At 33.6% G+C, this 24,136-nt stretch overlaps 1 protein-coding gene across 1 annotated transcript in view; it reads right to left on the bottom strand.

Moving 5' to 3' along the window:
- Nucleotides 1-24,136, bottom strand: part of SLC6A14 (solute carrier family 6 member 14) — a 357,534-nt gene that overhangs the window by 107,451 nt on the left and 225,947 nt on the right. Inside the window, exons 9-10 of the mRNA XM_044057456.1 lie at nucleotides 18,977-19,102; nucleotides 7,238-7,356 (exon numbers count right to left, since the gene is read on the bottom strand). Of these exons, the coding sequence (XP_043913391.1) occupies nucleotides 7,238-7,356; nucleotides 18,977-19,102 (245 nt within the window). The remainder of the gene's footprint in view (nucleotides 1-7,237; nucleotides 7,357-18,976; nucleotides 19,103-24,136) is intronic.

Here is a 24,136-nt window from a genome sequence, read left to right as displayed (position 1 = left end):
CAGAAATTTCTGGGCATACTTATTTGAGGATGTGTAAGTCTCCATTATTATTAACAATAAGTGTTATAATATCAAGAATATATTATAGAGACCCAAAGTAGGAGATAGTTATGAAACTAGAGTTAAAGGAACTTATTCATGCTAGGCATGTAGCAGATGTAAAGCTTTGTCAGCTTACTTCTCTTTCCTATATAAGCACACTTATGATGTACCAAAATATTGCAATACAACTTTTGTGGTATATGCTGCTTACTGCCTAACCTACAAAGCATTTCTGTAGGCAGGACTACTAGAAAACTCATTTTAAAAACCTATGACCATTGACCTGTCATTACAAAGCAGAATATCAAGAATGTTACAAAGATGCACCAAAAACATACTAGTTTTAAATGTTTTATTTTTCAGATGTTGTTGAATATGAAACCAGGACTAATGATGCTAAGGATCTGCTGGACAATAAAGAATATGAGTGACAGCCTGGCAGGTGAGATTGAATACAATAATGTTTGATTTACATGATCATATTAATTTTAAATGTGTGCTGACTAAACAAATTAAGGTGTAAGGTTTTAGGTGCCACTTAGCTTAAACTGAGAGCTGTTCTTTTGATTGGTTAACCTTTGATGTCATATTACTTTTACTACTGAATGCATCATGGGGAAATTGTAACTAAGAGTCTGAAAACGTACATTAAACAATATAGACAAAAGTGCCCACTATGTATTTTTTTTTTTGTAATAAAAGTATCACTTGGTGCTCAAAGCTGCTGCTGTTATATGTTTTTCTTTTATTTTGTTTGGTTTTGGCTTTATCCAGTTTGGCACATTTTTGTTTGTATTAAGGGATCTTTGAAATATATACGTGTTGTTTCAAACAGCTTGAGGGAGGATGTGAATGCCATAACTATAATTTTTTTGGGGGTGGGTGGTATTTTATATTGTACTTGTTACCAGGGGTATAATACTACAAGTCAGTAATGTCCCTGTGCAGTTTTCTATTGCAGCTTAGAAAAAGGTTGTCCGAGTATAATATAAAGCTGAAATCTGTGGACAAAATGAGGTTTAAAGAGAGGAGACTGAGCTTTAGATTATTAAGAAACCGTGAGAAGATAAGAGAACTGGGTCTGACACTTGGCCCTTAGGCACAGTGGTATGAGAAGACATCCATAGAAATGTCCATCTGCAATTGATATGCTATGTTTGGGAGAGATCTATCAGTCCTTGACACTGTCCCTTCAACAAAGTTTAGATTTCTTTTCAGCTTAGTTAGAAGAAATGTCCACTCAACAACCCAAGCCATAACAACAGAGATTCTGTCTGTGCAAAGGATATTATTCATATGATTATAAACTTGCATAGTGATTGCATACAAAGCTGTCCAGCTACCAAAGCCTGTACAAAAACATATTGTGTACATGAAACGAAACTGTATCTTTTTCATATTATAACATTTTTAGACATGTACCAGCTTTTCAAATATTTAGTGATTCAGAAAAGATTGGCTATGGGTCTAAATTCTTATGGGACTGATGGTGAAGTAACTTTAGCTAAAAGAATAGTAGCATCTTTGACTGGAGAACATAGAGTTTCCTAAGAACATGGAAAGATTAAAGAAATAGGCTTGAATATAGGTGGGGCTGCCATTTTAAGGTGAATTAAGATTCTCTGGCTAATTCTAAGTACTTTTTGGACCGAGTTCTCTAAAATGGAAGGTTGGATTGGATTGCATTTTGTACTGCTGAATGGCTGGCTGGTGTGGTTACCTCTGAGGCAGTGCAGTCCTTGTATGCATTAGCAGAGCATGGTTTTAGACTTTTAGTGCAACTGTTTTGAGAATGTATTCTGGTATGTTACAAAAATGCAAAGAGCTAGACTAACACACGTTCCAAGGCTAAAATATTTAATTAAATAGAATTTAAAAATAAAAGTTGGTGAGTGTTTTCACAACATAAACAATTGCTTCATCAGACCAAATTTTTGTTACATTTGAATTGTTGAGTGGGACCATTTACCTTTGGAGTTGTATTTGTTTTGGTATTCTGGTATGTTAGTTTTTTGGAAGTTTTTCAAAAGTGCTTTGGGCTTGCATCTAGCACAATCTGTTTATTGCTAATATAAGTGTTTTTTTCTGAATTTGCTTTTATTCTCCATTTTTAAGGATTAACAAGTTGTGATGTACTTTGCTAACATGAGAGTCTTTGCACATTTAGCAGGCTATGTTCCATTGTCTTATCACATATTTTACATCAATTGTAAACCAGGGACATCTTTGTGCACGAAGAGATCTACATTTTGTTTAGAAGACTCAATCCTGGACAGATGTCAACTGTTCCAAAAATTAGGTTAGATCATGGCCAGGATTGCTCTCATGGTAAAGAGGAGTCTATATTCTTTCTGGAAGACTATGGATGATTAATTCTCTGGTTTCAGAGATGCGTGAACCTATAACAAGCTGTGGTGGTGTTTAAATAGTTTTCAAAAATCATTTTGAGCAAAGTCATTAGTGATCACTAATGAAATTTGAGAGTACCAAAAAGTGGTGGATAATGTTGCTCAGTACTGGATTTAGCTGGAAGTTATTATCTGAGGTGAGATTTAGTCTTAGAGGAGTTTTAATAAGCTGTTCCAAGCCATTTAGGTTAAGGCTATTTAATTGTGAAGTATCAGATATTGCTGACACATGCTGGGTACATACATCTCAGTGTTTGTTCTAATGTGGTGATGGAGGAATGTGTATATTTTATGAGGAAGTAGAACCTCAGGAGGAAAACCACCTTGAAATGTTTAGTACTTTTCTTCTAGCTGCCCATATATTTTTAACTCCCTAACATATGTATTTATACTTTCACTCATCACAAGTATTATCCTTGTACAATTCAGACATGAATTAGTAGTCTGTATACCAAATGTTTCCATACCTTCTCCTTCACAGGACTATGGGCCCATATCCAGTCTTTGGTCCATAATGAAGCCATCAAGCAAACTGCTCTACAGTCACATCCTTGTACCATTAACAAATGGCATCTTCATTGAAAATCAGCATGGGTTTAGATCAGATAATCACACTTCAGCAACCACACACTCACTCAGTTCCAATAACTACTTCTCATTTGAAAGACACCAGCACATGAGTGACACCGAAATGTGCCTCTGAGTGTGTTGATTACAAAGTTATCTTAAATAAATCCAAATCCTAGGTTTTGGCTCTACCAGTATTACCTGGTTCTCCAACTATTATTTTCCATTCCAGCTTCTGGTCATCTAGTTACTGGAACCTACAACTCAGGAGTGCCTTAAGGTTCTGTGCTAGGTCATTTCTCTTCTTTCTATTCATTAATTCATTTCCTCACAATACTTCCATCCAATATCACCCTTTATGCTGACTATATTGTACTGCATAACTCTGCTACAGACATCACTTTTCTACAAATCCCCCTTCAGTCTGACTTTTATTGGTAATCTAATTGTATTACTGCTAAACTTATCCTAAACATTAAGAAACAGCTGTTCTGTTCTTTTGTACTTATTTCAAACATACCTGGTGCTCCTTACTGCTTATACCCTCCCCAGACAGAAGTCGTATCCAGCAAGTAAACCAAGACAAACATTAGCCTTCCACTAGGCCAATCCTTCATTTTAAAACACACAATGAAATGGTATGTAACAAGTTTGCCCAATAACGTAAGGCCTCCTAATCGATCGCTAATCACCTGATTCTCCAAGCACTGACTTCTATCATTAACAATGTCCTTATTCTTAGACTGGAATGTGCTGTCACTTTTACTACTGTCTCAGAATAGACACACGCTTCACAAGCGAGTCAATGTTATTTGTAGATTCATTCACCTGCCACCAAGAACTAAGCACTGCTGCTCAGTACTAAAAATACAATAGGAGAGAAAAGTTTACAAAAGTAGCCTCATACAACTGGAGTTACCTTTCAAAACAAATATGAAAAAAAAATGCAATACCGATATTTTCCTAAAATGTTTATGCACGTGCTTAATTGACAAATGCTGAAGTATTCTCCTACAACTCAATTCTCCAGTTTTATTTTAGCTAAGTAAATAGTTTCACACCTTTGATATGTAAATTGTACCATAAAGCTTCATCAGATCAGTAATACTTATTCAGATTTAGCCTACAATTAGCAATGCATTTTGTCATTACACACTGAAGTGCTTTCCTGTGTGCACACATGGAATCCCAGCTCCTGTTTGCCCCTTAAATACATATTTATTGTGCATTGAAATGCAACTGCCTGTTTCATACATTAACATCATCATCATCCACCCATCTTATCCCATTTTCTACATGAGGCTGGGGTGTTGTCAACTGCCGCATTCTGTCTTGATTCACTGATGCACTCCTACCTTTTTTGACGGTCATGTTTATCATTTGCAGGTCTTCTCTCTATCTCTTTGCTGGATGCCCTTGTTTCCTCTTGTCTTCTTCCCATTTGTCTCAAATCATCTTCACTAGATTGTCTTCTGCTTTCTTGCACATGTGCCTGAACCATATAATGACTGTGTCTGCAAATGAAGCTACTTGGGCTTCTGCTCTGATGTCATTATTTCCCCATCTCTCCCACAGTGTGCATCCTACTATCCATCTCAAGCACTTCTAGGCTTGCCACCCCTCCGTTTTTTTTCCGGACTCTCAGGAAATCAAACCGATTCTCTGGTAGTCCGTATTCTGTTTCAAAAAGGAAACAGACTATCAGAGTTTAAATCGGTTGATTTACTATGCTTTTTACAGAAAAGCATAGCAAATGGGTTACTGATGATGTGAGGGGCGACCCTAGGCACTTCATCTCCATCACCTCTAGCTTTCTCAACTAATCTGCCTGCATTGCCCAGGTTTCTGTAGCATACAGAAGCACCGGTCACACCATTGTTTTGCACAATTTAGTTTTAAGCCTCTTTTCACATTCTTCTGTCACATACTACCTCTGACACTCTGTGCTACTTGACTAGAGCCACTCCAATTTTAACTTTGACCTCTCGTTCAGACTTAACTTCTCAATCATCCTTTCAAGTACTTAAAGCTGTAAACTTGTTTCACTATTTTCCCTTCTATCTCACTTTTCCGATTCTTCTGATTTCCCCACTTGCTGCTATTTTAGCTGTCTTATCTGTGCTCAGTTTCTTCCTATATGCCTTCAGTTTTGCATCCTATTCCCTTATCCTTTGTTGAAGTTCTTGTGTAGAGTTTGCCTGTAATGTCACATCATCTGCATATAGTAGCTTTGTTGATCTGTCCTCTCAAATCTGTTTGCTAATGTAGTCATTACCAGTTTAAATAGCAGTAGGCTCCGAGCTGAACCCTAAAGCGTACCCACTCCCAGTGGGAATCCCTCTGCAAGTTCAAACACTCTTCATACTTGTATCATCCGGGTCCTTGTACATAGCCTGAACTAATTTGGCCAATATTTCTAGGACATCAGTGCTTTGCAGGGCTGGCCAAACCAGCTTTCTTGGATCCTTGTCATAGGAATGCCAGTTTGATTATTTCCTCATCTGTAGCTTCTTCTCAAACTATCTGCATCACAGACATGGGTCGGCTGTGCTGCATTCTGATCTGATCTGATCTGAACTGCTTGTCTCCCATCTGACTTTCTATTACTCTGTGTATTTGCTTATCAGGTACCTTCTCCGGAACTTTCATGCAATGTGGCAGGAGTTTGATACCTCTATATTGCCCACAGTTGTGAATGTCCCCTTTTTTCTTGAACACTGCACTAGTATGCCTATTCACCAGTCCTCTGGGACACACTTTTCTGTCCACATTGCTATGAGTACCCTCAGGAGTCCTTTCTCTCCTAACTCCCCACTCAACATCTTGATCAAATCTGTTGTGACCTCATCTGAGACTGCTTCTTTCCCTGACGTCATTTTCCTTATTGCTGATCTTACTGTTGTGGGGAGGGGTGCTTCTTTTCTTTGTAGATTGTGTTTGGGGAAGTACAGCTTCTGTGGAGCTTTCTTCATTCGGAAGCTGCTAGAAGTATTCCTGCCTTCCTTCTTTCTGCATTTGGTGTCCTGTGGACCGGTGAGCAGCTTGTTGCAGGCATCCCTTATGAAGCGTGCCTGATGACTATCTGTATCTTTCTGTCTTTGCCTTGCATCCTGATAGAGTTTTTGTGTCATTTACTAAGTCAATTTCCAGAAGCTGGTAGAGTGCCTCTCATACCTTCCTCTTTGCTAGTGCTATCCTAATTTCTTTCTTAGTCAAACAGTATTCCTTCCAAGTGTGGTCTGGCTTTTCCATCTTACACTTTTTCCTAAATTTCTTCTTTCTTTTGATGACTTCCTGGACTTCTGCGTTCTACTATCGGATTTCCTTATGTGGCATATTTCTATACCTGTCTTTTCCACATATCTGTCCTGTTGTCCTCACACATGCTGTTTTCAGGCACTGCCATTCTTCTTTAACTCCCCCTATTTCCTCCTCTTCCTTGTGTGCTGGGGCCCTGAGTATTTCCTTGAACTCTTGTGCTTTCTCTCCAGACAACTTCCATGGTCTTTAGCCTGGTCTCTGCTGACTGTAGAGCCTTCCAGACTATGGCCTCTGTTGTTGTGTACAAAACTAAACTTTAAAACTTACTGTGTCTAATGTGACTCAAAAACTTATTGTTGTCTTCTCACTACTTATGAATGCAGTGTTAACTCTTATTATTCATACTGTATTTTCTTGAACATTTTGTGTACTCGTGAAGTCTTGTTAATGTGTTTATATTTTCTTTACTGCCATTGTGCCAGTTTATGACTGAAAAGGGTCCCCTGGAGAAGTGCACTCACTTATTTAACAAATCAATCACTAAACGAAGTAAATACAAATATTTATACAGTTTTCCAAGTTTCTGGTTAAGTATTACCAATACATATAAGATATTTGTTTTGGCTGTACAATTCACAGATGGTAGTGCACTAGGTCTGAGAATAGTAACCATATAAAACAGTCACTGGAAGCATAATGTTATTTATTTGCTTTACTGAGCTCACTGGACACAAGTTTCCCTTTTCAGGAGTGATTGGGGTGTACTATTCAAATAATTTGGTCACAGTTTGCAAGTGGAAACTGAGGGACTCTAAGAAAGACTACAAGATGAAGGTCATTAACAGGTTGCAGTTTTAAACTTTTGAGCTGTACTGACAGACCTTGCTTTAACATGTCAAATGTACGCATATCTAGATACCCAGAAAGCAGCAGAATAAGTAATCAAACTGTATACTTACCCGAGTTACACACACCAGGCCAAGAAGAAACAAAACTACGCAGCAGATTACTGTGGTATGAGGCTTCCTGGACCGTAAGTAATTTGGAAATTCATCCTGTAGGGCTGTAGTGAGAGTTTCTATATTTAAGGAAAAAAAATAGTCTTAAGATCACAGGATTTAATTTCAGATAAGGATAAAATGGTCTAGAATTTTTCTTTTGATAAACCAGATTAGCTATCAGGCTTAATAACTAGAACTCTATCTTTCCTACTCCATTCTGGAACAGTTTAGGACTATCTTTCTAGTCCCTCCAATTTGTTTTAGGCACAGTATTTCATCAGGAAGGGTACTCTTTTAGTTTACAATCTCCACTTGGTGAAAAATTCTTAATTCTGTCTGTGCCTTAAAGCTGTTCCTGAAGTTTCTTGCATATTTAATTCTAATGATAAGGGGTCATTAATTCAAGCAGTAAATGGAAACTAACAATTTAAATCTCTCTCTACAGCCTTCCACCGCTCACTTTCTATATTACAGCGAGTAATCAATTTCTTAGTAATACTTATCATCCTGAAAGCCTTCTGCATCTATCTACTCACTTCCTTGCCCTTCTTAAAAAAATGGTTTTCTTATGATATAATTTTGTTTCTATTTTGCTATTTTTTATATTTGGTTGTTTAACTTTACTGATTATAACCTCTGTACCTTGTTATGTCTTGTATGATATGTAATTGTAAATCTCTGTAATGTAATCTTTGCTGGAGCTTTTCTCCCCAGGACTCCAGTGAAAAAGGGTTCACTTGGCTCAATGGACTATCCTGGTTAACCAACAGCAAATAAATAAATAAAAATAAATAAATCTATGCTGCATCCTGGGGATTTCTTGATGAAGTTGAATGTATATGTATGTATGTGTATATATATATATATATATATATATATATATATGTGTGTGTGTATATATATATATATATATATATATATATATATATATATATATATATATATATATATATATATATATATATTACTTTGAATCATCAAATGTTCAGAACATCGACGTTCTGATCATCGAGACCAGAACATTGAAGGTTCAAAATGAACCTTAAAAACAAAAAAATCACAAACACTATGTGCCCCCCACACCCCACCTACTTTAATATTCAAACTCCGAGGTTGCATTACAGTGGGGTAAGGGAAATCTCCCGTTTACCGCTATATGCAGTAGCGCTAAACAGGAGATTTCCCGTACCCTACCTGCAATGCCAACACTCAGATGACTCACACACATACACACACACACATGGCACCTTGCTGCCCTGCATACACACCCAGCATTCTACAATCTCACTTACCTGGCACTTCCACTTTAAACCTTTGATGTTCTGAACATTTGATTATTTAAATTGAACCCATATATATATATCTATAGCATGACACTGACTTTGTGTTCTCAACTAGATATTCTTAGTGGACCTAGTTGAAATATGTTTTTAAACATTACCTGTATGTTTTGTAAATTGTCTCTTTGAAGCTTTTCTCTCCGGGCCTCCACTGAAAATGGACATGTATCCAGATGGACTATCCCGGTTAACAAATGTAAAATAAATATATATATATATATATATATATATATATATATATATATATATATATATATATATATATATATATTTATGGAAAAGCAACAGTCACATGAACAAACAAAAACATTGCTTTAAAAAGATCAAATAACCCCCCCTGCCCCAAAAAAAAAAACATGGAAACCCAGTTTTATGCAGTGAGGCTTGCCCCCCCATACCCCCACTTCATACCCTCTGCTAATTATATATACTAACTCTAGATTGCACAACAGGGAAAGGGCAAATTCATTGTGCCCACTTTGCCGTTCTCACACATACAGTAGCTGGCATCGACAGTCTCTTAACCTGTCAAAACAAGGAAAGAGGAATGTTTGCCCTTTTGAATGTTGATTGTTTGATACTATGAACTGCGACCATATAACCATTTACATGTGTGTGTGGTTAAGCACAGCTAGTTTCTCTTTGTATTTTTGGTATTTGCTTACCAGCTGAAGTTTAATTCCATTCAATTAAACATTTTACCATTTCTATCCACAGCCTCTGTCAATGAAGGATACTATTGTTAATCCTATTTCTCCTTGTATTAGCACAGGTTCAAATTCTGTAGCATTTTTAGTGTTTCTCTGAACTGTCTTCTTTATCTGCAGCTAGAATCTTCCTACAGTTGCACACTGCACTCTGGATGGAGCCCTTGTATCTGGTAATATAATTTATTTCTACCACTACTGCTATTCCACATTTGACCTCCCATTTCCCTAAACAGGTTGCTTCCCCATACATTTTACTTGGTAAGTCCTCTCTCTGAATTTAAGATTCCACATTAAAGCATATTATTTAATCTCTGTGAAATCTGTATTTGTAACTTATACCATTACATACACATCGGCTTTGCATTAGTAAACATCCATTTATTTTGGGCATGTTAAATATGCAAGTTTCTGTTAAGTATACAAGATTCCCTAGACATGCTTGTTTTCAGGGGCAGCATTAGAACATAGGTCTTTTTAAATGACTAGTTCAGGGTCACATCAAAGAATATGCAAAGGAAAGTTAAAATTTACATCTCCAGAGTATATTTCATTCAGTTTGTTGATTTCGTAGTCAGCTAGATGGAGTCCTTCAGACGTTCTTTATTGGGGATTTAAGTCACACCATGGACCATGACTATATATGATAGATTTATTACACACCAAAAATGGATTGCTTTCTTCTATGCAGTGTTTACTGTAGACCAATGCAGTTGAATAAGCTATCACAGAACTGATCATACTATCTGAAAGGCTGTGTGTTAAAGAGCATGGCACTTTCAACAGTAATGAATGGCAACAACAACGTAAATTATCATACAGGAATGTGGCACTGTTAATACAGGAATGATATACTTTTAAGTGCATTACAGTTTTTGTATTGATAACTTTTACAAAATGTAAGCGTGCTAAAATAACAGTTTCATTCACCATCTTTATTTTTCACGTCTTCATCCATGATTGCTTCATGCTAGCATGGCAACCAAATTGGTTTACATATTATGTCTGTTTAGTGCCGTATTTGTTGGTGTCTTACTTTTTTTTTTTTTACATCCTCCTCATTTTTCCTAGTGAGTACTATCTGTAGACATTTGCTCATGTAGTTTACATTTTCTAGGGAGGTGTATTAGAAGTAAAGATGCCAGTTTTCAAACAGCATTCATGAAAGTGCTACCCTAACTTATTAGTTTCAGTGACTGTGGGTACATATTAATATAAAGAAAACATGAAATGCAACATAATAAATCATTTGAAATATAGAATACAGATACTGATAAAATACTCAAAGATCATATGCAGTGTCTCCATAAAACAACCCTGTACTGATCTCATGTAAAGACAATGTTATTTTGTGATTCTTATTACTTTATTGTCATGTAGTTAAGCGTAATAATAATGTGTTAAGGAGTAAATTACTGGTTAAAGAAATAAACTTACTGAGTGGTTTGAGAGCATCCAAAATAAATTAGATAACTCATCAGAAATGCACTGTACAGAGGGGGGCGTGGCCAAGGATGAACACAGGATAGCAGCAGATTTCTTCAGCTCCACCAATTTCATTACATTGACAGGAATTAATTACTTAAAAAATTAATTCTTGAAGTAATTTTCTTTCTAAATATGTTTGTTTTATATAGTTCTTGAACTATATCTAAAAAAGAAAGGAAATCTTAATAATATTCCTGTCAGAAATTACTTTGGAAATTTTCCTGTCAGTTTATCAGTCTGAAATGAGTTCCAGTAAGACAAATTCTCAAGACTCCAACATCAAGAAAGAACTTCAGTCTCTGATAATTATAGTCCAGCAACTTACTGCTAAGATGGATAAAATGGATACTAAAATAGACACTTTCATAGAAAAACTACAAAACAAATAGACTTGTTACATATGGACCTGCAACAACAGAAGATCCAGATGACAGGCATAGAAGAAGCTGTGAATGGCATGGAAAATAGAATACAAGAAGAGGAAATCAACATTGAGTTTCTGCTGAAACAAAATACACATTTACAAACAAAGCTGGATGACCTGGAAAATAGATCTAGGTGCAATAACATTAGGATTTTTGGACTGCCAGAAAATATTGAAGGTAACAATATTACTTCTTTTTTAACAACATGGCTCCCTAAAACTTTAGATTTACCAGAAGCATTCTCTTTGGTATCGAAGAGCACATAGATCTATAGCTAATACCAACTCTAACAAAACTATCCTAGATCAGTTATAGTTAGATTTCTATCATCTTTGATAAAGAGATGGTTCTTAAATCTGCTTGGGCTAAAGCTCCTGTTAAGATTAATGAAACAACTGTGCGTTTTGACAATGACTATTCTTCCATGGTATTAGCTAAAAGAAAAGTTTTTCTGCCACTAATAAGGGAGCTTAAAAAAGCACAGTTTAAAACATACCTTCTGTTTCCTGCCAAGCTTAAAATCTTCCTTCCTGATGGTCCTAAAATTTTCGATGACTTAGACTCTGCTTTACTGTTTATCAAAAATAAGATTTTGGAAAAAATAGAACAATGGAATGGGCTAGTCCTTCGTTAAAGAGACTGGCAACTGAAACTTCGTGGAAGACTTCAGAGAAGAAGAAGAGACTAAAAAACAAATGATTTGTACTATGTTTTTTTCTCTCATCATTTTATTTTATTATTAATCTTTTAAATATAGTTCCTGCATTTCCAGAAGCAACAAATATTTTGAAAAGATTTAATCAAAGTTATTCTCTGTGTGCAAAGAAATGTTTTGTTTTATAACTAGTCAAAATATCTGGAGATTTAATGGCAAGCTGTGATTTAACTTGTTTCTCTTTCTGAAGAGGAAAAATAAGGTCAGTAATTTGATACATTTTTTTTTTCCTTTAAAAGTTTATATGTTCTTCAAATTCTATTCCTAATTATACTTTCTTGATTACACTGCTTATGCTTGTTTGTAAATAATCTGTCATGCTTTAACCAATAATAATTAGAACTAAATAATAGTAAATAATATGTTTTATTTTTAACTCTATTAATATAAACAGTAAGTAACATTCTATTGTATATAGTTCTTATAGCTTTCTCTTACATTTTTTTTTATTTCTGCCTTACACCCTTTTACTTTCTACTCTCTTTTCTTTTCTTTATTAATATATAGAAATGCTTTTGATCATATAGACACAGTAAATAATAAGATTTGCATAGGAGTTGAGTTGGGACAAAATGTTGAGTTTTGTTACTTATTAATAATTTTGGGCTTGATTTCACTTACATAGAGTCTGTAATAACCCGTAGAATGCATTGTGAAGGTTTTGTCATGTTTAGATGCATTTACACTGCTAAATGAATGTTTGTCACTAGTTTTTAATAAGTTTCCCGCCAAAATGTTAAGAGAGACAATCTGGGATGTGGGCTGTCTCATGCACAGTGTCCATGAGCTACTTCAAAAGCTTCAACTCTCAGAATTCTCACAAAGAAGCTGAAAGCAGCTAGTCTCATCTTTGACCTAGATATCACACTGACACATCACAGATACAGGAATGACACTACCTAATTATACTTTCTTGATTACACTGCTTATGCTTGTTTGTAAATAATCTGTCATGCTTTAACTAATAATAATTAGAACTAAATAATAGTAAATAATATGTTTTATTTTTAACTCTATTAATATAAACAGTAAGTAATATTCTATTGTATATACTTCTTATAGCTTTCTCTTACATTTTTTTTAATTTTATTTCTGCCTTACACCCTTTTACTTTCTACTCTCTTTTTCTTTTCTTTATTAATATATAGAAATACTTTTGATCATATAGACACAGTAAATAATAAGATTCGCATAGGAGTTGAGTTGGGACAAAAATGTTGAGTTTTGTTACTTATTAATAATTTTGGGCTTGATTTCACTTACATAGAGTCTGTAATAACCTGCAGAATGCATTGTGAAGGTTTTGTCATGTTTAGATGCATTTACACTGCTAAATGAATGTTTGTCACTAGTTTTTAATAAGTTTCCCGCCAAAATGTTAAGAGAGACAATCTGGGATGTGGGCTGTTTCATGCACAGTGTCCATGAGCTACTTCAAAAGCTTCAACTCTCAGAATTCTCACAGAGAAGCTGAAAGCAGCTGGTCTCACCTTTGACCTAGATATCACACTGACACATCACAGATACAGGAATAGCAGATTAATAATATGTTAAAAACCTATGTCCCAAACATATACATTACTATAACTCATTGAATTCATCTGATTGACAAGCATAAATAATTTTATAACTCTATACTGGAAGAAATTGTCATGTGATATATTTTAAAGCAGTAGTTTAGCATGTTTGTAAAATCTGGTTACTAAAATGTGTTTGCTGTGCATTATTTTGTATAAAGCAGACAGATTTATTGAAGGGACAGCAATGTAAGATGGTGCTCAGTAAAGATACAACTCAGTGAGATCAGATATATATATATATATATATATATATATATGTATGTGTGTGTATGTGTGTGTGTGTATGTGTGTGTGTGTGTTTGTGTGTATATGTGTGTGTGTGTATGTGCGTGTGTGTGTGTGTGTATGCATGTGTGTATATATATATATATATATATATATATATATATATATGTGTATATGTGTGTGTATGTGTGTATGTATGTATGTATATATATATATATATATATATATATATGTGTGTGTGTGTGTGTGTATGTAGATATGTATATAAATGTTTCTGAGAATCTGCTTAACTATGAAGTATGATTTATAACAATTTCTATGAATACAATATTTTATTCTATTGGCAATAATGAGTTTGAGTAAATGCTCATATACAAGCAATTCAAGGTTTTTTGGAAGCTGTTAACTGTATTTACATGACAGAAAATAGATGCATCCTAATATATGTAATGTCTGAATCATATTAGCCAAAGTTTTTGATTTAAATGAATGTTAGAACTTATTTTTCTCTCCTCTTGATTTCTAACATCAAGATTATTTGAATGCTATTTGCATACAAGTGTTTTATATTACATGGATGTATATAGTAGTATGAACAGTTTTTAAAAAAAAAAAAAAAAAAAGGTTTATTTTAGTTTATATGATGCTGTTTTACCAAATGTGTAGTCTTGTCTTGCTAGATAATTGAATTGAAAACTGTTAACTTCAGTTAAATATAACTAGTATTAAATTGATAAGGTGGTAGCTGACGTACTGCTGCTTAGGGTAGGGGTTAACTTGAGTGGTAAATACTACTCTAAGTTGGAGTTTACAACTCAGGCTGGATGCAAGGTTTAATCCTTACATTATTTTCACTTGTTCATTGTTATTTGTATATAGTTTTGACATCCACAATATATTTTGTACATTCATTGTCACTACAAACAAAATTGAATCCTATACGAAATCCCATAAGAGATTCAATAAATACAGCTATATTTAAAGGTACACCTAAAGGAGGAGATGTAACATTACTTATCTTGTTATTTGTTATTTTGATCATAAGATTCTTAAGTTTTAAAAATGCCAAATGACATCTTTAAAAGGAATTTCTTTAAACATTAATGGATTGAATAATCCATGTAAAAGGGCAAGCCTAATAAGATACATTAATTTACATAAGGCCAACTTAGTCTTCCTACAAGAAACCCATCTCTTGAAAAAGATATTGATAAACTAGCCACAAACAAATATACAGTATTGGTTAGTTCAGAGCACACTCAGAAAAAAGAGGAGTGGCTATTTTATGGAATAAAAGTATGCCCATTCCTAAAACCATTAAGTCTTATCAGGATGACAAAGGAATGTTTTGTATGGTTACAATACAAATTAATGGGAAGACTTACACTTTAATTAATGTATATTGGATACCTGGAATTGGTATTAATACAGTGAAACATCATCTTGATAAGATCATATCATTCTCTATAGGAGATATTATTTTAGCTGGTGACTTTAATTGTATACTACATGAAAGTGATACTACCACTATAGGAAAGAGAAGAATTACATCTAATGCAAAACATTTAAAGGATTTTGCTAATTCTTATCATTTGAATGATATTAATAATCAGATAGATTCAAAATCATTACCATACACCATTTTTTCTAACAGATACAAAACTTATTCAAAATAGATAGGGTCTTTATTTCTAACCAGATGGTAACAGATTTAATTAATTCCAAAATCATTTCATGTCCTATATCTGATCATAATTCAATTGTTTTTGAATTCATGATAAAAAATACTCATAATGTTCAGATCAAAAGGATACCAGCATACTTAACTCAACTAAAAGACTATAAAGAATATATACTTTCACAAGTAAAACATTTTTTAGACATAAATAACACTCCTGAAGTCTCCATTGTTTATGTTTGGGATGCCTTAAAATCATATCTATATGGACAAAGTATCAGATGGTATAATAATAAAAGGAAATCTTGGGATGAGGAATTGTTAGATATTCAAAGTAAATTAGACTCTTATAAACATAATAATAAAGAAAATATTATGGACAAGAAAGTTATTGAAGAAATAAACAAACTAAATGAGAAATACAAAGAAATTTTAACTCATAAAGTTAAAATAACTTTAGAGAAATACAAGTTTTGTCTTATTCAATAAGCCCCAAATACTTACATAGACTTAAAATAAAACAAAAAGGTTGAATAAACAAAACCATATCAAAGAAATCTTTTCTCTAAGGAAAAGAAGAATGTTTCTAGTATACCAGAAATACTAGATGAATTTAGAAATCACTTTCACAAAATTAACCATAATAATATTAACATGGAACCTAAAGATAAAATAAAGGAGTTTATAACCACAAATATGAATAAAAATCTTAATAAACAACAGATTAAACTATTGGACAAGAGTATTTCATATACAGAAGTTATTACACAAATAAATAAGCTTAAATCAAACAAAGCACCGGGTAATGATGGTATTATACCAGAGATATATAAAATCCTTTCTAAAAATACATATTCATTAATACATAAGGTTTTATTTTGGCCCAAACTGAGTTAATAACCCCCATCTTGGCAATATACATTTATTTCGCCAATTTTAAAACCTAATAAAGATCCAACTAGATGTTCTTCATATCGCCCATCTCATTACTTAATGTTGATTATAAAATGTTTATGAATATCTTTGCTGATAGATTGAAGACAATCATTCCGGCATTATAGATATAGATCAGACAGGCTTCATTGTAAATAGAAATACTTTTGATAATATAAGAAGAACTTTAACATTAATAGATTTTGCAAATAGGAAAAAGAAAGATTTAACACTTATTAGTCTTGATATAAGTTCAGCATTTGATTCAGTAAGTTGGGATTATCTGTTTACCTTAATGAAGTGCACAAACTTCTCGGATGCATTTGTAAATCTAACTGAACATTTATACAAAGGAACGTTGGCTTATATTAAGGTAGGAACATGTGTTTCACAAAAAATACCCATTCTTAAAGGTACAAAACAAGGATGTCCACTTTCTCCACTATTATTCACTTTAGTAATGGAGCCTTGGGCTAATTTGATCAGAAACAGTACTGACATAGAGGGTTTTGAAATAGATGAAAATACAACATCCAAAATTCAACTTTTTGCAGATGATGTTCTAATTACATCAGCAGGATCTAATTCTTCTATACAGTCTCTATTTGATAACATGATGAATTTTAAAAGTATTTCTGGTTTAATATTCAATGAAGAAAAAACTAAAATACTACCTATATATACGAAAAAATATTCTCATTAGTGATTTTACTAAATATGTACCCAATTCAGGTCAGATAACTTATTTAGGTATAATACTATCTAAAGATATTAAATCTATTATATATAATAATTATACCACCTGTTTTCTTAATATACAAAATCTTTTAATACCTGGAATAATATGTTTTTACTATGGAGGAGAGACTTACAATTATTAAAATGATAATATTCCCCAAGATTTTATACTTAATACAATCAATAATACTTCCACCTACAAAAATAATTATCAAGAAACTGAACACACTAATGTTAAATTTCTTATGGGCACCTAATAGACCTAGGATTGCATTAAAGAAACATACTAATAGCTGGTCTCAAGGGGTATTTCTTTTCCAGACTTTAATTTATATACTATCTCTTCTATTGTAGAAGTTATTACTTTATTAATAGATCAGTCATATGTCACAAAATGGAAAGATTATTGGGAGCTAATTAGTATACACTTCATGAAAATCTCCTTAACACATAAAAATATGATTGTAAATAACTCCATGTTATGGTTACTAAAGGAATTTTGTACTTCACCTATTACACCTAAACATATGGTTTGTTACCCATTAAATATTATTATTAGTTATCGTAACTTTATATTCATGCACCCTAAGTATAGGGAATGGAATTTTATTGTATTTCCTATAATGTATACTCAGGGTATGCTTTTGTCATCTACTTCTGAAGGAACTCATTTAGCTATAGATAATGATCTAAAGTACTGGTATCAGTTGATATCTGATAATAAAGTTAAAATCTAGATTTCTTAAAACAAGAATTTGATCTAAGAGAAACTTGCTGGTTAGAGGTTCAGACCTTTAGACAACATCTCATTAATAAAATAGATTTAATGTCTATAACTGTTAAATAATCTATTCCAACACTGATTGATTACTTGATATTAAATTTACAACATAAAGTTTCTGATAAAGGTAAACTTTCATACATACATAAAGTTATCAGACAAGAAACTTTTTACAGTGTAGATTCATACTGGAATTATTTCACTTCTATTAATGGGGACCCACCAAATCAACAAGATAAACAATATATATTGGAATCTGCTTATAGAACTATGTCTACCATTGTCTGGAGACTTTATACATGGAAATTTTTACATAGATCTTTTTATACACCCTTGATGATGAATAAAATAAATAATAAAGATAATCTATGTAAGAGATGTAATGTAGAAATTAATGCTGACTGGGCTCCTATGTTTTATGACTGTATAAAATTGAAAGAATACTGGAAGTCAATTAATGAATTTTTGCAGGCTCTTATTACAGATAATTCCATTATTTCTAAATCTCTTATATTATTCAACACACCTGTACCTCAAAGTGTTAAAAAGGTTAAGCTTCTCTTGTTATGGTCTATTCTAGCAGTGGCTAGGAAAATAATAACTAGAAATTGGATTTCAGATACACCTCCTTCGTTCAATGAATTTAAAAATGTTATGAATATAGTGTGCCATATGGAAATAAACACAATTAGGACTAGAACAAACAGAAAAACATCTTATTTTATTGTATGGGATAATTTACAAAATTTGTTAAAAAATTTTAATTTCAATAGCATGGTATTTTAGTTTAATTAATTGATCTGATTGTAGTGGATGTCTTTGTAAATACTTTAGTTGTTTTGTTGAATATTATAATAATACCTATTTTTAATTACTTGTATAAAATTGTTATGATATTTCTCTTATATGTTAAAACAATAAACCTGTTTTGAAAAAAAAAAAAGAAATGCACTGTACAGAAATACATAAGAACACATTTCAGTAAACAGTTTCACTGTTCAATGAAATACATTACATCCTTGCCACATGTTTGTTAGCAACAGTTTTATAAACTTGGATTTGATAAAAACTGAAAATATTTACTCACCTATAGATGCAAACTGGGAGTCTAAGCCTAAAGTGACAAGCATGAAAAAAAATAGGATGGACCACAATGGAGCCACCGGTAACTCTGCAAGTGCTGCTGGGTAGGCTATGAATGCCAAACCAAAACCTGAAATATCAATTAAAATCACATTAGTACTCACTGGGTACAAGAAAAGTTCACTTCTCACATGCTAGCATTGCAACTGATGTTTTAAAAATATCTCCAATACATGGACTTTGCTGTAATACCATTGTGTTAAAAAAAACAAGGCTGACACTTCCATCGGCCATCTTTGACTTAATTTAAATTGGAAGATCATCACAAGAAATATTGAAAACTGAACTCTGGTGATATAGCTTCTGTATAAATACATTATGTAATACTGGTAAAGCAAGGCACATTAGTTCAGACCCTTCATTCATTACTTATCTTTTTTTGAGTTGATGTATTAAGGGTTTTGATATGGGAGACAGAGTTTTGGGTTTAATGAATTATGTCTATGTATAATAATATGGAAAGCTTTGAAGGCCTTCCACTTTATTATGCCCTATTTGTTTTGTGTTAGTTTACTGACAGTATAAAGACAGACTACCATCTTCCAGTTTGGATACCGAAGGACTACCACAATGTGAAGTTAGTAAAAAGTTGCCATTGATCAGAAAGATGATGATTTTATTTTTTATTATATGTTGGTGGTTAGCTTTTTAGTACAGTATGTTTTGTGAACATTAAAGTATGGATTTTTTTAAGGGGGGTCTCCGTGGTAGATTTCCACATAAGATATAGGCAGGTCTGTTTACTCGTATATGAAAAAGTGTGGTCGCATACTGGTTTTGATTCAAATATTTCTTCAGTAATAACAATGAAGGGAACACAGTAATAACAATGAAGGGAACACAGTAATAACAATGAAGGGAACACAGTAATAACAATTAAGGGAACACAGTAATAACAATGAAGGGAACACAGAAGAGAAGTAAAGCCTTCAATGAATGACTACAGAAATCTGTCAACTTTTGACTTAAGGACTTATGAAAAAAAACATTTATTTGATTTGTAATACCAAACACCACCATGGTAACCAGTAACATCAACAAAGAACTGCTGAGACCAGGAGCTGTATCGATTCACTTTACTGTGCAGATAAAAAACAGAATATTGAGTGCTTTTGTCCATTAGGACTTCATCAGAATAATCAACACCAAAAGAAAGAAACTATTTATAGCCACTTAAAGTCCAGTTACAATAACTGGTTACCAGTTACAAAATGTTCAACACTTTTAAAGCCACATGGCCCCCTGAAAAAATACCAGTAAATAAAGAAATAACATTTCAATTTTACACAGTCTAGATGTTCAGAATATGTATAGTACGGGGAGATTTTAAAATTAATAAAAATGTATGTATTTACAAAATCTATCACCTGAAAAAAATTTAAAAAATATGACTGTAAAATATTGAGCATATAAATATATGCAAATTGAAAACTGAATTAAAAATATCCATAAAAAGATTAAACCATCACAAATTATTTGATTTGTCTTAGCAGGTTGGTACACTAACTCACAAGTACCCTTTTTCAGAAATGACCTAGTACTAATTTATGGAAGTAAGAACATTTTGAAGAATCCTGTCCTGATGAAATAATACATGCGGTGCAAAGTATGAGGTACTTAATGATGTGAACAAGATAAGAATGTAGAACCACACACACAAAAAAACATAATAAATCAGACATTCAGAATAAATATTTGCAGTTCTGAAGGACCAGGACATAGTTTTATACTCCACTCTGTTTTTATTTATTTTGGTCCCTGAACTTCAATGACCATCAAGTCTCCATCTTGTCTGCCCAGTCAGCCTGTTTGCTCCTCCAGAAGATGAAAGCCCTACAGTACTTTTGTTACTTTTGGCAGAAAGGGTGAAGTGGTGGGAACAGACCTTCCATCCTCCTAAAGGAATCACAGGAGATTTCTTTATAAACCATGTCAGTTTCACTTTCACATGCCTGCAACATCCCAAGTGATGACATGCAATATATGTATGTATATAAGGTCATTTATCTTGCTTCCATAAGACAAACAACATTCCATCTTGAAGGCAAAGTTCCTTAGGTATTTCTCAGTCTTTACCAGATACTCCTCAGCCCCAACCTAAGAGACAGAGAGGCAAGCAAGCTCTACCTTGTCATTCTTCTGTCTTCCCCACCAGTTAGTCTGCTGCTCAGACTGCTAGTTGAACCCGGGTAGGCTGGGCCTTGGTCAGGACTTCATCACTCTGTGCCACAGAATTTCTCATTTCTAGTGATACTTGAGAATTATTGGTCATCATAAATAAATTCTAGATTTTTCTGAGCCCTCTAAAGTAATATGGGGACCACTGTTTAAACAAGCATACTGTTAATCTGAGATTAACTGTGGACAGAATATAACAAATTCTACTTAGAATGTTCAGCTTGGTGACTTACTCTACTCACCAAAGGAGGACGTTTGCAATGTCAGGGCTCAGGGCCATCTTGAATCTAGGACACCAAAGTGAATGTTTAAGCTTGCCTACCCTAGGCTTCAATGCTTAGTGCAATGAAAAAGATTTAAGACCAATTTGTAACCCAAGATGGAAGCCAGGAATCCATATGAGCTTTAATGATTCTTCCTTAATTCAGAATAATTCGGATTTATGAATGCAGTGAATTTGTACATAGTCAGTGAACCACAAAACTTTATGTATTGGCAGAACTCAAGGCAATAACTTATTTGTATGTGTTAAAGATACTGTTGTCTGTATATGAAAGTAGCTTAATCTGCTGATCAGTGGCAGTAACTTCTTTCAACTAATGGGGGGCTTTGATGTGTGTATTAATGATTTAAGTGTCAATTTACATGATTAAGGAAACTAAAGGCATTCCTGTCTCTGTAACACAATAATGAAATAGCTTTAGAGGTTGGTTTGTTGCACAGATGCATTACATGGGTCTATATTACCAAATCGAAAAACCCTTTACGTGAATACCTAAATAAAATAACGAACTGTCACAGTCGGCCAACCCCACCACCCGCTACATACTACCTACCCAAACAAAATAAATAAACTGCATACATACACTAACTAAACCCTACTTCTAACCTAAAGTAAAGCACCAGAACCCTACTTATAACCCTATACTAAACCCCACATACACAACTAACTATGGACTGTCCTTAACCCCTCCCTAACCCTAAGGTCCGTGACTACCACACACGTCCCCTACAGACACGCACCCAAAAAAAATAAATAAATACACATACATACAGTTAAATAAATCCCTACTTCTAACACTACACTAAATCTTACATACATTACCTATCCACTTACCTTAACCCACATCCTAACCCTAAAGTCCTATCTATCGCATACTTACCTTATGCAGCTATACCGCAGATGGGCCAACCATTATACTTCGACATTTAAATTTTCGCTATTTTGGACGTTTGGCGTTTCCGTCTTTCACATAATCTGTGCCACTCTTTTCGTATTCGTGATTACGGTCTTTCGATCTGGTAATAGGAACCCCATTACATTAGTGTTGAAGCAGTGAAATGTCACCCAGTTATGAAAATCTTCCAAAAGCCCATGTGCTTAACACATTAGAGACCTTCTTCACATCATGCATTGGCTGGACAGGGTTAGGATACAATGGCTGCAATAAAGAAATAGGACATAGATACACTATACTGAACATCTGCTGTAAAATCCTATCCACTCAGAGATGACTAGATACAGAAATATCTTTGCCACCATGATGGTGAACAGCTTAAGAAATATTTCTGCAGATCCTTTTGTGAGGAAGGTAGAATGGCCATCTTTAATTGTACCTGTCACAGATTTAGTAACAGGATTACATTGCTCTTGAGGAGAAAATTAGGATGTGATCCATTCTGATACATGGTCAACATAATGGCTCAGTGGTAAGATCTCTGCTTTACAGCTCCAGGTTTCGGGGTTCAACCATGACTTCTGCTCACTGTCTGTTAGGAGTTTGCATGTTGTCCCCTAAACACAGCTTCATAGATTACTAGGCTATCAGTCTGTAGATTACTACAAACCTAGCCAATGTCCAGAGTTCAGAATCAATCCCTGTACCTTGTATTTTTCAGGTAAAGACATTAACCATTATGCCCAACTGCTCACCATTGTTTTGTTTTTCTTGGGTATTCTGATTTCCCCCTCAGAAACATGCTGATTGACTAGATAAACGTAACCATCTACATGAATATTGTTACCCTTTCCTTTGTGATTTGTATGCACTAGTCTGCTTAGCTTGTTAGCAAATGAGGGACATAGGGATGTTTAATTAGATGATTATTTACATGGCAAAATGGCTAAATCTACTTATGGTTTCAAATCCAGAGCTTCTTAGTTTGCAGCTATTCAATAAATCACACTTTTTATTAGATTTTGAGTTATAGCCTAGTCAATAATTTTTGTTTTTTAATATTCACTAACTTTTTCACTACAGTAGATTATTATTCAGCATCTATAAATAATATCTACATTTATTGCCCTGTCAAGATTACATTGATAATGACTGAAACATCCTTTAAATTTAGAAATATACCTCAATTGGACATGATAGAATTTATTCTGCCAGATCTACACAAAGTAACAGCAGTTATAATCACATCAGTGCCATAATGACATAATAACAAATATAGTCATAGCTTTGTATGCAACAAATTTTATCACGCGTCACATGTTTTGCAGGTTTTATGTTATTAGGAAATTCTGTTCACAGTTTACTACCATCTGAATACATTTCAATATTTTCATACTGTTATAATATTCACTTTTTAATCTTATTTGTGTTGTTGTAGTATTTCTTTTCCTTAAGACCAGTTCCCACCTTACGTAACTCATTATAAACTTTTATAGGTCAAAATAAGATCAGCTGTTATACCTTTATAAATAAACAGAACTAAATTCATGCTTGTAACATTTTTGTATAGTTTAAATTTACCAGTCCATTGATACTTTTCATAAAATTTACTTTTTACTTCTTCACCTCCCCACACAACCATATTAGTCTGCTAACCTGCCCCTGCCCCAAGCTTACACCTTAACATAATAAAAGCCTTTTGATAACACTTGCCCTTCTGCTCACTTTACTAATGCCAGCTAACCCTA

This window comes from Protopterus annectens, chromosome 15.part0 (genome assembly GCF_019279795.1).
Source record: "Protopterus annectens isolate FY-2018-M chromosome 15.part0, PAN1.0, whole genome shotgun sequence".
NCBI lineage: Eukaryota > Metazoa > Chordata > Ceratodontiformes > Protopteridae > Protopterus > Protopterus annectens.
The sequence above is the reverse complement of the archived record's forward strand: the minus strand, read 5'-3'. Positions and strand labels throughout refer to the sequence as shown.